The following is a 12,462-nucleotide window of genomic DNA, read 5'->3' on the forward strand; positions in this document are numbered from 1 at the left end:
GCGGGGACCTCTTTTTCTAATGACTACAGATGGTAGTCCCATGTCGTCCCCCCCCATTTCCTTTGTTTTTTTGGAATATATTCCAAGTAGTGAATAATCTATAGATTTAAGAGTTTGATGCATGCATGTATGTATCTACATATGTGTGTATGCATGTGTGCACATTGGTATGATTATTTTATATATCTTCTTTTTGTATTTTAGACCTGGAATGGCCAGTCAACAGGCAGAAGTTCAGAGCTTGAAACTAAGTAATGATTCAATTATAGAAGGAGTAAGTGACCAGGTGCTGGTGGCAGTAGTACTCAGTTTCTCTTTCATTGCTGCTCTGGTGTGTATGCTTTTAAGGTGAGACAATGTTGATAGGAGTTGATTAACATAAACATTCTAATATTACTGTCACATTTTAATTTTTTCCTTCAAGTGCATAGTTGGTTTAAGGTACAAGGTAATTATGATTCTGTTATGTGAAAGTAAACTATTGTTTGTAGCCTCACTCTTGTAGCCATGTTAAGGGAAAGCAGGAACACTATGAAAGAGGGGAGCTGGGTGTGTGTAAGGGAAGGACAGAAAACACTGGGGATAGTGTGTTTGAGTGAACTTTTTCATACAGAAGTGATGTGTGAGGAGAGCTAGTGAATTTAGGAGACGTGATGACTGCACCCTTTTTTAAATGAACAGAAGTCACAGTTCAGAATCTGTGCCTGAATTAAAAGTCTGCGCTGTGAGTGAAGAAACTATTAACAGTAATTATGATCTGCCAAGAGCTGCAGCTCTTTAATATAGTCAGTACAATGAAATGCTTTCATCAAGTCTATATGCTGTTATGAGCAACTAAATACTGACAAAATAAAGCCACATATCTTCCATCATCTCATAGATTCATAGATTGTAAGGCCGGAAGGGACCTCAGAAGATCATCGGGTCCAGCCCCCTGCACCAAGCAGGAAAGATAACTGGGGGGTCAGGTGACACTCTGAGTTAGTTGACACACGAGAGCTGAGTTTGTGAAAGCTTATCTAACAAGTTGAAGGGGGCCAGACTACTGTCTAATGTAGAGGTGTACCTGACAGGATTTGCACTCTGGACAGCTACAGGTTTTGGCTGATGTCCAGGACCTAGGGATGGAGGCAAGAGAGCTGTAGTGTCCCAGCTGTGTAGAAAGAGGGAAGGATCTAGGGGGTGGAAGGAAGGAGGCTTTAAGATCCAGCTGCTATGGGCGTAGGTGTCCTCCAGCCAAGGACTAATTTCTTCTCCAAGTGATATTTTGTTTCCATTGCAGGAAACTGCACACTGAATATGGCAGGAATGCTTGCCCCATTTAGTGCCACACTAGATTCCGAGAGCTAGGACACTAGATATTCTTGCAATCATTTCAGGTTATATTTTTCCCTTTTAAAAAACAAGGCAGATAACATTACGGTTACAAGGTTAACCTATCAAAAATCAAGACATGTCAAAGTAAGGATTGTACTTAACTCTGCCCCTATGTGTATATTTAGACAGTCTATTTACATAATCACCATTTCTTATTTTTTCCAATACAAGGTTTATTCCTGTCACCTTACAGAATAGGTCTCCTTAGGAGTCCTTGCAGCATTTTTTGTAAACACTGCATAGTGAATGTTCTTTTCCTCATTCACTGAGTATCTTGTGTACATATATGCTACATTTAATAGATTTCATAGTTTTTGGGGGTCGGAAGGGACCTCAGTAGATCATCGAGTCTGACTTCCTGCTCTGGTCGGGAAAGAGTGCTGGGGTCAGATGACCCCAGCTAGGTGCTTGTCTAGTCTTCTCTTAAAGACCGCCAAGGTAAAGGAGAACACCACCTCCCTTAGAAGCCCACTCCAGATTTTGGCAACCCTCTCCATAAAGAAATGTTTCCTAATGTCTAATCTAAATCTGCTCTCTGGTAATTTATGGCCGTTGTTCCTAGTATCCCCAAGGGATGCCCTGGTAAACAGAGTATCCCTTATTTCTTTCCACCCCACCCCCCCGATGAATTTGTAGATGGCCCAGATCAAGTGTAGTGCCTATTTCTTCATCCCACCAGGGGAACACCATGTATCCGGGTCCAAGAAGACAGTTTGCCTTAAGCGTTCCCTGGGGATAACTATTCCTCTGGTATAGTTTAGTACCCGTGGAGGTGTTAGGGCTTTAAGCCCACTTTATGGAAATGGGAGGCTCCTCCGTAGCTTGCTCCTGCAGCCATATGGCTGAGGGCAGGTGAAACTTGGGGGCATCTGAACCCCAAGCCTCTGGGCTTGAGCTGGCATGTTGGATACCTGCCAAAAGATTTCGGAAATATCTGAAGCCCCTGGCGGAGGTGGAGGATGTTTGCCGGTTGTAGGGCCGCATATGGTTCTGGACTGACTCATGGATTTGGACTTGATTTGGTTAGGAACATGAAAAGTTTCTCTAAAAAAAAACCTGTAGACAGCCACAAGATCCCCTTTCAGCCTTCTTTTGTGGAAGCTGAAGAGATTCAGGTCTCTCAATCTCTCCTTGTAGGATTGTACCTGCAGGCCCTTAACCATACAAGTACCCCTCCTCTGGACCCTCTCAAGGTTATTTTAGAGCCCTAGATGTTCTTTGTACATCTAGGGTTCTACAAAATATTGTCTGTAGGAAATGTAATGTAACACAAAATAAACACTGTATAGCTAAGCGATAAATATAGGAATACTGTGCTAAGGTTGTATGGTTAGCCTTACTTGAACAGCTTTGGCTCCTTAACAAAAATATATCTTCAATAGATAGTATTCGGACAACTAAATCTCAGTTGGATGATGTTTCTAAAAAGGTCATAAAGATTGGGGTGTGATTCCTACTTTTGGTTGATTTTGAAAGTGAAACAAAGTCCTGGCAAGCTGGTGCTAAAATATGTATATGCTTGTACACATGAATATGGATTAACTGTGAGTACTCTGGCAGTTGTTTATTTAGGATTAAACAAATAAATGCTTATGCTAAAAACACATGCATGCAATGCGAGTATTACACAGTTAAGATTGCAGTCAAGTAATACAAATTTTGCAAAAGTTCCTATAGCCATTGGGCAAAATCATAGAATCATGGAAATGCGATGAAAGGAATGTTAGGAGAGCACTACTCCAGGAATGGCCAACCATGTGGCATGGGCAGCCTCTGTGTGTGGCATGAATGAAACTGGAGAAGGGACAGGCAGCACAGCAGCAGATAGTATAGAAACCAGAAAGCAGGACAGCAGATTGGGGGAGGGGCACAGGGCAGGGAGCAGAAAGCAGAGCAGTTGGTTGGGCAGGAGAAAGCTATTGGATGGCACTTGGGAAAGGTGGGCTAATTTATGGCACTCCTGCCAAAAAGGTTGGCCCCAGTGATCTAGTCCAACCCCCATCTCTGATGCCTAGGACTATACCTGAGAGATGTTTGTCTAAACCGAGGTGCTCAACCTTCAGTTCACAGGCCAGATATGGCCCGTGGAGCCACCGCATCTGGCCCATGGGGCTGTCCACAGGTGGGAAAATTTGACTGGGGGGGGAGCAGTGGCCATTAACATGGTCACTCTTCCCCTGATAGATTCCCAAACCCCAAGCCTCTCACAGCCAGTCAGAGCTGGGCCATGTTCCCTTCCCCACTATGGGGCTGGGCCATGCCCCCTGCCCCCACATCTGGATCAGAGCTGAGCCAGGCCTCCCCTCCCTCCCCCCACGGGGCTGGGCTATGCCCCTTTTCCCCCCCATATTTGGATCAGCAGCCATGCCTGCTTTCCCCTTCCCTCTCCTCCCCCAGCCAAACCATGCCTCCTTCCCCTGGTGCAGGGCTGGGTTGGGACCATGTTGTGCAGATGGATGGTGCCGTCTGTGCCCAACCTGGATGCTGGATTGGGACCACCAGCCAAATCCAGTCCTCAGACAGACCAGGCACTGCCCATCCGGCCCACTGGGGAAAAAGGTTGAACACCACTGCTCTAAACCATTCTAATGAAGACCTCTAATGAAGATGGTTCCACAGCATCACTAGGTAGCTTGTTCAAGTATTTTATCACCTGAACATTTAGAATATCATCTGAGGGAGTATTGAGATCCTTGCTGAAGCTGCTATGTATCCCATCTTCTACTTCTCTGTCAAAGAAGGAAATTGGATTACTTTGACATGATCCTTTTAAAAAAAAAAAAAAAAAAAATACCCTAGCTGCTTATCACATTTTAGGTACTGATAAATTGATTTCCTGATACTTGGTTCTAGATGGTTTCTGGGCATCAAGTTATGCTAAGTGATCTATATTTCCTTGAGTTGTACATTTACCCCGTTTAAAGAACAGGTATTATGTTTGCCCTTCCCAGTCCTCAAGAAAATGCTGTGTCCTCCATGATGTCTCAAAGATGATTACCACCAGTTTAGAGATTACTTTAAGCTGGATCCTCTAGTGCTTGGGTGACTTTCATCAGCCCCTGCCAAGCTGACTATTTCTGTCTTACTTAAATATTTCTTAATTTGTTCTTTCCTTATTCTGACCTGCACTCTTAATTCCTAGTTAAAATTAATTTTGTTAAGCATCTTATCACAGTTAACCTTTTTTGCACAGACAGCCAATAAAGAATCAACTATCTCTATTTTCTGATCTTTTCATTATTTGCTCTTTGTTTAGTATAATTTCTTATTATTTCCTTTGTTTTCCTCTCTAAAGGCAGTTTCAAGAATGATAAATAAAAGCTAAATCCCAGAGGTACTACTGTATTGTGCATCTTGAATATTTAATGGTTTACATGGTATGTCAAAACAACAAAAATGTGAATGTATTGAGGTGTCACAAATGGAATAGGGTTGCTAGTTGCAGTCATGTTGGTCTAAGGCAAGGGCGGGCAATTATTTTGGGCGGATCGCTGCTTACCAAGTTTTGGCAAGCCATCAAGGGCTGCATGGGTAGCCCCAGCCCTTGACAGGTGCCCCACCCCCTAGTTGCCATCTTGGGACTGGAAGTCCTGCCCCCTAACTCCTGACCTTTGCCACCAGAAGTCCCTCCCCTTGCCCCCCCCCAAAAAATTACTCCTTTCAGCAAAGGGGTTTGCCATCGCTGAACCAGAAATATACCAAATTATATTCTAAAAATGAAACATGTACCACAACATTCGTTAATTTCATTTCAGAAAATATTTTGTCCTGATTTACATGCATTTGTGTAGTGTCCATAGAGATGATTGTATAATAGCTTAAAATAAAGTCTTACTCTTGTATATTGTGGGGGGTATGGGGGTTGGGTATAGGTTTGTGAGTATGTGGGGTGTGGGGAGGGGGTGCGTGTGGGTTTTGTGTAGGGTGTGGGAAGGTATGGGTTTTGTGAGGGACTGTGAGTGTGTGGGGGGAAGGTGGCTGGGGAGGGTTGTGGCTTGTGTGGAGGGGGAAGGTTTGCCCACAGGCTGCCCCCCTAAACATGCCCCCTGCAGCAAGCAGAGCCCCTGCCAGCCCTCCTGCAAGCCCAGGCTCTGCACTCTTGCCACTCCTGGCCCCAGGGTACTGGCACAGGCCCCCCATCTGTCACTGCTTCCATTCTCCTACTTGTTCCTACCCCCCCCCCCCACTCCCTGCTACTCTAGCACCGCATCCCAGCTGCTCCTGTGGTCCTGAGGCTGCAACTGGGAACCCCATGGTGCCAGCAGGCAGGCAGGGGGGCGAGCAGGGAAATGGCTGCGGCAGGTGGGGGAAGGGGCAGTGAGTGAGTGCGCAGAGTGCAGCAACAGCCAGGATCAGGCTTTTTGAATGTCTGTCCCTAGCCTCAGTGTCTGAACTTACATGCATGCCAAGACCATGGCTGCACTAATGGACTTACCACAGGATAACGAACCTTGAGGCTAAAGTCTAAGGTGACTGCTTCAGTACAGCTGTTGTGAACTAAGTTAGTAGTGCTAGGAAGAAACTACCTTGTCCGAGGGAGAAAAAAATCGTGGATTAAAACATTTACATGGATTGGAACTGAAACAAAAACTTCCAGGTTAGAGTAGATTTACCTTGATTTAAAAAGTATACCATGTAGTTGCAACTTTTTCTCCTTTGGGCACTTGTGGTTTTCACAGCCTAAAATTTTTAGCTGAGTTTAATGGCTTCACCCTGATACACTATGAGGTTTCCATGTATCCTCTTCATGAGGGAAATAAGTGATATATTGCTGTCTCTACCTCTTTCCCACCATCCCTTTCCTCTAATTTCCCAGTAAATGATCTTTTTTTTTATGTTTAACCTCTACTCTTGTTACTGTTGGGGTCCTTAGTGGTTTCTCTCCTATCTTCACTATTCAGTTAGTTGCTCCATATTCAGAAACAAGAGGCACACCTATCCTTCCTTCTATTCAGTATTATTTCCTAGTCTTTCAAACAGCAGATTCAGTAGGGCTGGACCTTAAAAGATCATTTTGTTTTGTAATAATAGGACATGTATGTACAGCGAAGGAAAAAATAAGTAGGGAACAGGATTGCTTCCAGTAACAAAGGAATTAATAGTAGAGGAAAAATTTTCTTTGGAGATGGAAGAATCTTACAGCTGATGATGGATATAGAAACTTACAATCAACATGGTTTGGTTTGGTTTTTCCAGGATAACAACAATTTTATTTTGATTTACTAAAACTTGAATTTTCTGGTGGAACAGTTGTGATGATTAGTCATAGCAGAGTTTTCTCGTTTGATGAAAGGTCACAATTTGAAATATTATGAAACACTTTGATTATGCAGTTTTCTTAATTATATACAAACTTCCTTAAAATCGTTCATGTTAAGAGTGAATGATTCCCTTCCCCCTTTGGCCTCTTCCCTCCCCTCCCCTCCCCACTAGCTTCAGGTTTGGTTTTGTTTAATCAATTGCATATTTTTCAGCATGTGCTGCCAGTCATTGTTCTTTTGCTCTTTTCATTTCCTTTCTTAGAAATGAGCATCAGAACATTCACCCGGAAAACCAGGAACTAGTACGAGCACTCCGGCAGCAGCTTCAAACAGAACAGGTGCCATGCTAAAGGCTGAAAACATTCATCCTCCTAATAACGTCTTGTATAATGTTTCTGCTTTACTGCTGAGGCTTGAAATATTTCTGAAACGAGTCATTTTTGAGTGACGCACACATTTTTTTTTGTACATAAACTGTGCTAGAACCTTATCATTTACTTCATCAAGCTTGCAGTGTGATTAAAATCTCTTCCATTGATATGATGATTATTCTTTTCAGTTTTAGCTCCTAGGAAATTAGGCAGATCCTTTTCAAATTAACCCAGAATTTTTGGGATGCTCTAACAGTTTTTCAGAGATTCTTAAAGCAGTACAGGGGAAGTTCCAGTTTTCTCCACAAGAGGGTGTTAATTAGATGGTAATGCACACACTTTGCTGTATGCTATGCCTGTGGTAGTACAGGGAAGGAGAGTCAAATCTGGAGTTCAGTTTGCAGCCATAGGAAACCGGGAAGATGTTTTGACTGTCTAGCTGAACTTCTTGGAAAACAACACAGCAGCCAAGGCATAGAGAGCTTAGGGGGAGCCACTCAGGGCAGCTGTACACATTGCATCCTTCCCTGGCCTGTATGGGGAGAAGCAGGATGAGGAGAGAGAGGGGAGATTCTAGTAAAGCATTGGAACAGGTTACCCAGAGAGGCTGTGGAATCTCCATCCTTGGAAATTTTTAAGTCTCAGCTAGACAAATCCTTGGCTTAGATGATATACTTGGGGGTAGTCCTCCTTTGAGCACTGGGTTGGACTAGATGACCTCCTTAGTTCCCTTCCAACCCTATTTTTTACGATTCTAAGAGTGGCAGTAATGTAAATGAATGTTGCTGCAGAATTATGGTGGTGTTACAGAAAGAGCATGCAGGACCTTGGTAATAAGGAGTTAGGACTTTCCCATGTCTTTTAGATTGGAGCGTGAGCTCTGAGTAACCATGAAGTGTTTGGCAGTCATAACCATGTATCTAGAGCTATAGATGCTCTTTATTGGCAACCCTGTAGAAGAAATATAAAGATCAGCCATGACACCATCAACATGATGGAACTGTTAAGGTTCATAGGAAATTATCTGACATCTGGGCTTCTTGCCAAGACACACATGAGCTTATGTGCATATTAAGCCTTGGAGCAAAAATTGATAATTATAACTTACGGCAGTGCAGCTCCTCTACTTTTAGCATATACAAAGCTATACTCAGATACTGAGTTTGTCACTTAGGGTTTAGCTTATTTAAACAAATAGGACTGTTTCTTAAATGTAGGAGTAGAAACGTCTACTTTCATTATCCTCAGGGAGCCTGAAGTATGTCCTGTATAAAAGAGGTGGAGGATTTGCATGTCATAGGAACTCTCCTATTCGAATATTTTTTCTGTTTTTGCTCTTATGTTTAATGTTGGAGTCATCTTGTTTGGCTGAGCAAGTGAAGAAAGTATTCTATTTTTTAACTCAAGTACTATTCTAAATTGAAGTTTAATCCCTTGAAACAAATTGTTTTTTATTTTTTTATCCCAACAGGATGAAACTGCTGGTGATAGACAACATTTCTACACTGACATGTCCTGTCCAGTCTGTTTACAGCAAGCTACTTTTCCCATTGAAACAAACTGTGGGCATCTTTTCTGTGGTAAGTAAAAATCATCACCAGAGAAGTTAGTTAACATTTAAACTGTTCCCCTCCTCCTGAGGATATAGTATTTACATTCCAATGTCCTCAATGATTTGGAGTAATTCATGACTCTGGGAGGAGTCTTTCTGTTCCTCTCAACTGAGAAATCCTTAAGTAAATACTGTATTCCATGAATCTAAGGCTTTGTTTGACTAGGAGAAATAGTATAGTTCAGGCTGGGCTTAGCTAACCCCTGCCAAGCTAAAATCAGTTCCTTTCTTGTTGTAGATGCAACATGTCATTGAATTTTAGACAGCTCCATTCTGCTTCTCCAGGACCATTTAGTCATTTTTATTGCTTTTCTCAAAATTCTCTCTTCTGATGTGCAATTACTTGCCTATATTTCAGATACAGAATCATAGAAAAGTAGGGCTGGAAGAGACCTCCAGAGGTCATCTAGTCCAGCCCCCTGCATGAGGCAGGATCATCTCTATCCAAGCTATCCTATACAAATCCACCATCTAACTTATTAGCAAAACTTACACAGTCCTTGTGTCAGGGTTAACTCCCTAACCTATCGCAGGTAAAGCAGGGGGACCATGGCAGCCAATGTTCTGCTGTGGCAAAGGTTGTCAGAATACATTTGAAAGATTCAAGGAAGAGGACCATGCCCCCTGCTACAAAGGAAGGCAGAAACCCCCACAGTCCATACAAATCTGACCATGGGGTAAAATTCCTTCCTGATCCCAAATCTAGTGATTAGTCTGACCCTGAGCAGAGGGGCAAGACCCTGTAGTTAAGAATCTCCACATTTAAGTCTCAGCAGGAGGATTGGCACACCATATTCAAAATCCCAGCCTTGAATGCAGCCAATATCTAGTGCTTCTGAAGAAGGTGGGGAAAAAAAACCTCTTGAGACATCTAGGAGCAGGAGGGGGGAAATTTCGTGGCCCCATGTGGCAGACAGCAATGCCCAGAAGCATGGAAAAAGACCCAGACCAGACCATAGGCATAGCTATGCCAAGATCATCCCTGACCAATGTTTATCCAACTTTTTCTTGAGTATCTCCAATGATGAAAATTCCACAACCTCCCCATTTGCCTCGCTGTTCTAAGAGTGAAGAAGTTTTCCTGCTATCCAATTTAAACCTGCTTTGGGTGCAACTTCAGACCATTGTCTGCAACTTACTTTCTGCAGCAAAAGAGAAAAGGTGGTATTCCAGGTACTGTTTTATCAGAACTACCCAGAGAAAAGAGAAACAACTACCAGTCTACTATATAGCTTTAGACCTTCATTTACATTTGCACTTTGACTTACTTAGCACTTTGCAGGCTTGCTCCTGATGTGTCAGGGATCTTGTTTATTTGTAGAGAGGTAGAATGGAGAGAACAACAGGAGAAAAAAGTGAGTCAGGATACCACTATATGTGTATATATGTGTATGTGTGTATATATGTGTATGTATATATATATATATCATCTTTCAGATGATCCATTTTTAGAAAATATTTGAAAATTGAGACTCTTAGAAAGTAGAGCCAGGTATAAATGCTTTTTGTTTACCTTAATTTACTGGAATCCCTCTAGAAAGGGATTATGGTGAGTTCTAAAAGCTTAATGGTAGTGTTATGTTATGGAGATCAAGAATTATGTATCCTGATTTTTTTCCCACCTTAATCCAGTGGTCCTCAAGCAGGATGCCGCATCAACATAGGGTGGCTTGAGATCCTCTCAAGGCTGTCACACAAAGTTAGCGCTATTAGGCATGCAAACATGATTCACAAGATAAATCCAGAAATTTCCAATAGGAATCCATAGTATTAAAACAGTTCTGACTTCTTGTGTTCTTTCTGAGTTCTTTGCAACAGAAAAATTGCTTTAGAATTTTTTCCATAGTCAAAAAATTAGTGAAAACTAAGACTTGGTGAGGGATGCGTTGAGTCTAACAAGGTTGAGAACCAGTGCGTTAACCAAAAGAAAATCCACTGAAAACATTTTCTTCACTATTAAAAGAAATAAGTTCCTAAATAGTACCAAGAAGAATGAGGTAATAAGCCAGCAATTCCTACAATTGGTTGGAATATTGTTTATCTGTGCTACCAGATTTGAATGTACAATTTAATTCAGTTGGAAATAAATTAGATGCTGTTCTTGAGTTTTTTTAACCTAGTCAAAAAACGAATCAGCTGTTTTCCATATCACACATGTTTTCATGGAAATAAATTTTTTTTCCAAATACTGATGCAGAAGCTTTTTTCTTTTCTTAAAGAGTTAATACAGATATTAAAGAATTAATACAGATAATCCACCAGGATTTACACAATTAATTGCTTCCAGAATTTGAATGAATTTGGTTTAAGTATCTGTAGTGAATATTATATAAAAGCCACCAATTATAAAAACATGTGATACCTGAAACTAATACGTAGAGGTTGTAATGTTGCTCTTTCTTAAAACCTGATTCCTTATTTCTTTATGAAAATAATTGTTTTAAATCAGAAGTATCTACTACCATGTCATTTGATATTTACCTCCATTAGGTGCCTGCATTATTGCTTACTGGAGGTATGGCTCGTGGCTGGGTGCTATTCGCTGCCCAATCTGCAGACAAACGGTAATGCTTTCTGTAATAAAAAATCCAATAGTTCTAACTCCAGTGATAGACCCTGATCCTGCAAACATACATTTATATGAAAAGGGACAGAGGCAGGATATTGAATGGGAGGAAGGAAGGACATATGGAGCTGAGTTGAAGGTAGGCAAGTGAGGGACAGAAGACTACAGGTAGAGTGCATGGAGTGGGCAAGAGTCTGAGTGGGATATTGAGGAATAAAGGGGAACGGACAACATAATGATGGTGGAGGCATAATGGGAAAAAGCAGACTATCAGTGCCAAGAGGTGGGACAGGGATAGCAGAGTGCTTCTCTGATCAATAAGTAAGGAGATCTTTATGCTTGTGTGTGCATTTCATATTAAATTTTGAAGCCCAAATCATCTTACATGCTTTTGAAGGTAAAAGCCTGCACTGAAGACTTAAAAATAGAAGAAAATTTAAAACAAAACACAAAAATCTAAGATTCTTTTTTAATTCTCCTGTTTTTTAAGCTAATCTTTTTCATTGTTAAACAAAGTTGCGCATACTGTGCAATTAAAGCTAGTAACTGTGTATACTGGTTTCAGTCTTGAGGGCTTTATGTTGCTTTATGTTCATAAGAACAGCATGGTAGCGTGGTAAAAATTTTTCTTCATCTTAACATTTATATGCAAGAGACAAGCAACTTATGCCATTCATCCTAAACAGTGACAGTAAAATCTTTACCATGCAGCCTTTCATATATCTGGCTTTGGTCATATGATTTACAAAAATAATTGGAAATATTGTAGAGACATTTAAAAGTACTATTTGGAATATTTGTTGTATTTCTTTGCTTGTAAAACCAAGATGCATTAGTAGCCAGTTTATTATTTTTTCTTATGGCATTTAAATCATGTTATCATTGGAGTGTGTCTCAAATATTAATTAATTTATCCCCATCGCCTGTTAGACAGGGAAGTTGTTATATCCCCATTATATAGGTGGGGGGCTGAAACACAGAGAGGTAAGTGATTGTAATGGATTATTAGTGGCAGAATACAAGTGAGGTTTCCAAAGATGTATAATAAATTGCAGAGTAACATACTGCACTGTATTTATCATAAAGATCTTCAATTTTTCACATAAATAGTTCCATGACATACAAGTGAATATATTACAATTGTTTCTATATAAATACCTAAAGTATTCAGGAATATGTGTACATGACGCACTCTGTGTTCTGCAGTATTAAATATTTGCATCAGAATTAACCTCCAAATATATATATATATATATATATATATATATATATAAG

General features: G+C 41.0%; 1 protein-coding gene across 4 annotated transcripts in view; it reads left to right on the plus strand.

Annotated features, from left to right (window-relative positions):
- The window catches only part of LOC109297403 (E3 ubiquitin-protein ligase RNF170-like), a 43,933-nt gene that overhangs the window by 15,772 nt on the left and 15,699 nt on the right, over positions 1-12,462 (plus strand). For 2 of the 4 annotated variants that reach the window (XM_019517129.1, XM_019517131.1), the window contains exons 3-6: positions 205-348; positions 6,901-6,976; positions 8,481-8,589; positions 11,112-11,185. In XM_019517129.1, the coding sequence (XP_019372674.1) occupies positions 205-348; positions 6,901-6,976; positions 8,481-8,589; positions 11,112-11,185 (403 nt within the window). The remainder of the gene's footprint in view (positions 1-204; positions 349-6,900; positions 6,977-8,480; positions 8,590-11,111; positions 11,186-12,462) is intronic. The other 2 variants (XM_019517130.1, XM_019517132.1) reach the window with 1 other exon arrangement.

The sequence above is a fragment of the Gavialis gangeticus genome, unplaced genomic scaffold (assembly GCF_001723915.1).
Source record: "Gavialis gangeticus isolate Ggan-Ray unplaced genomic scaffold, GavGan_comp1, whole genome shotgun sequence".
In the NCBI taxonomy this organism is placed as follows: Eukaryota; Metazoa; Chordata; order Crocodylia; family Gavialidae; genus Gavialis; species Gavialis gangeticus.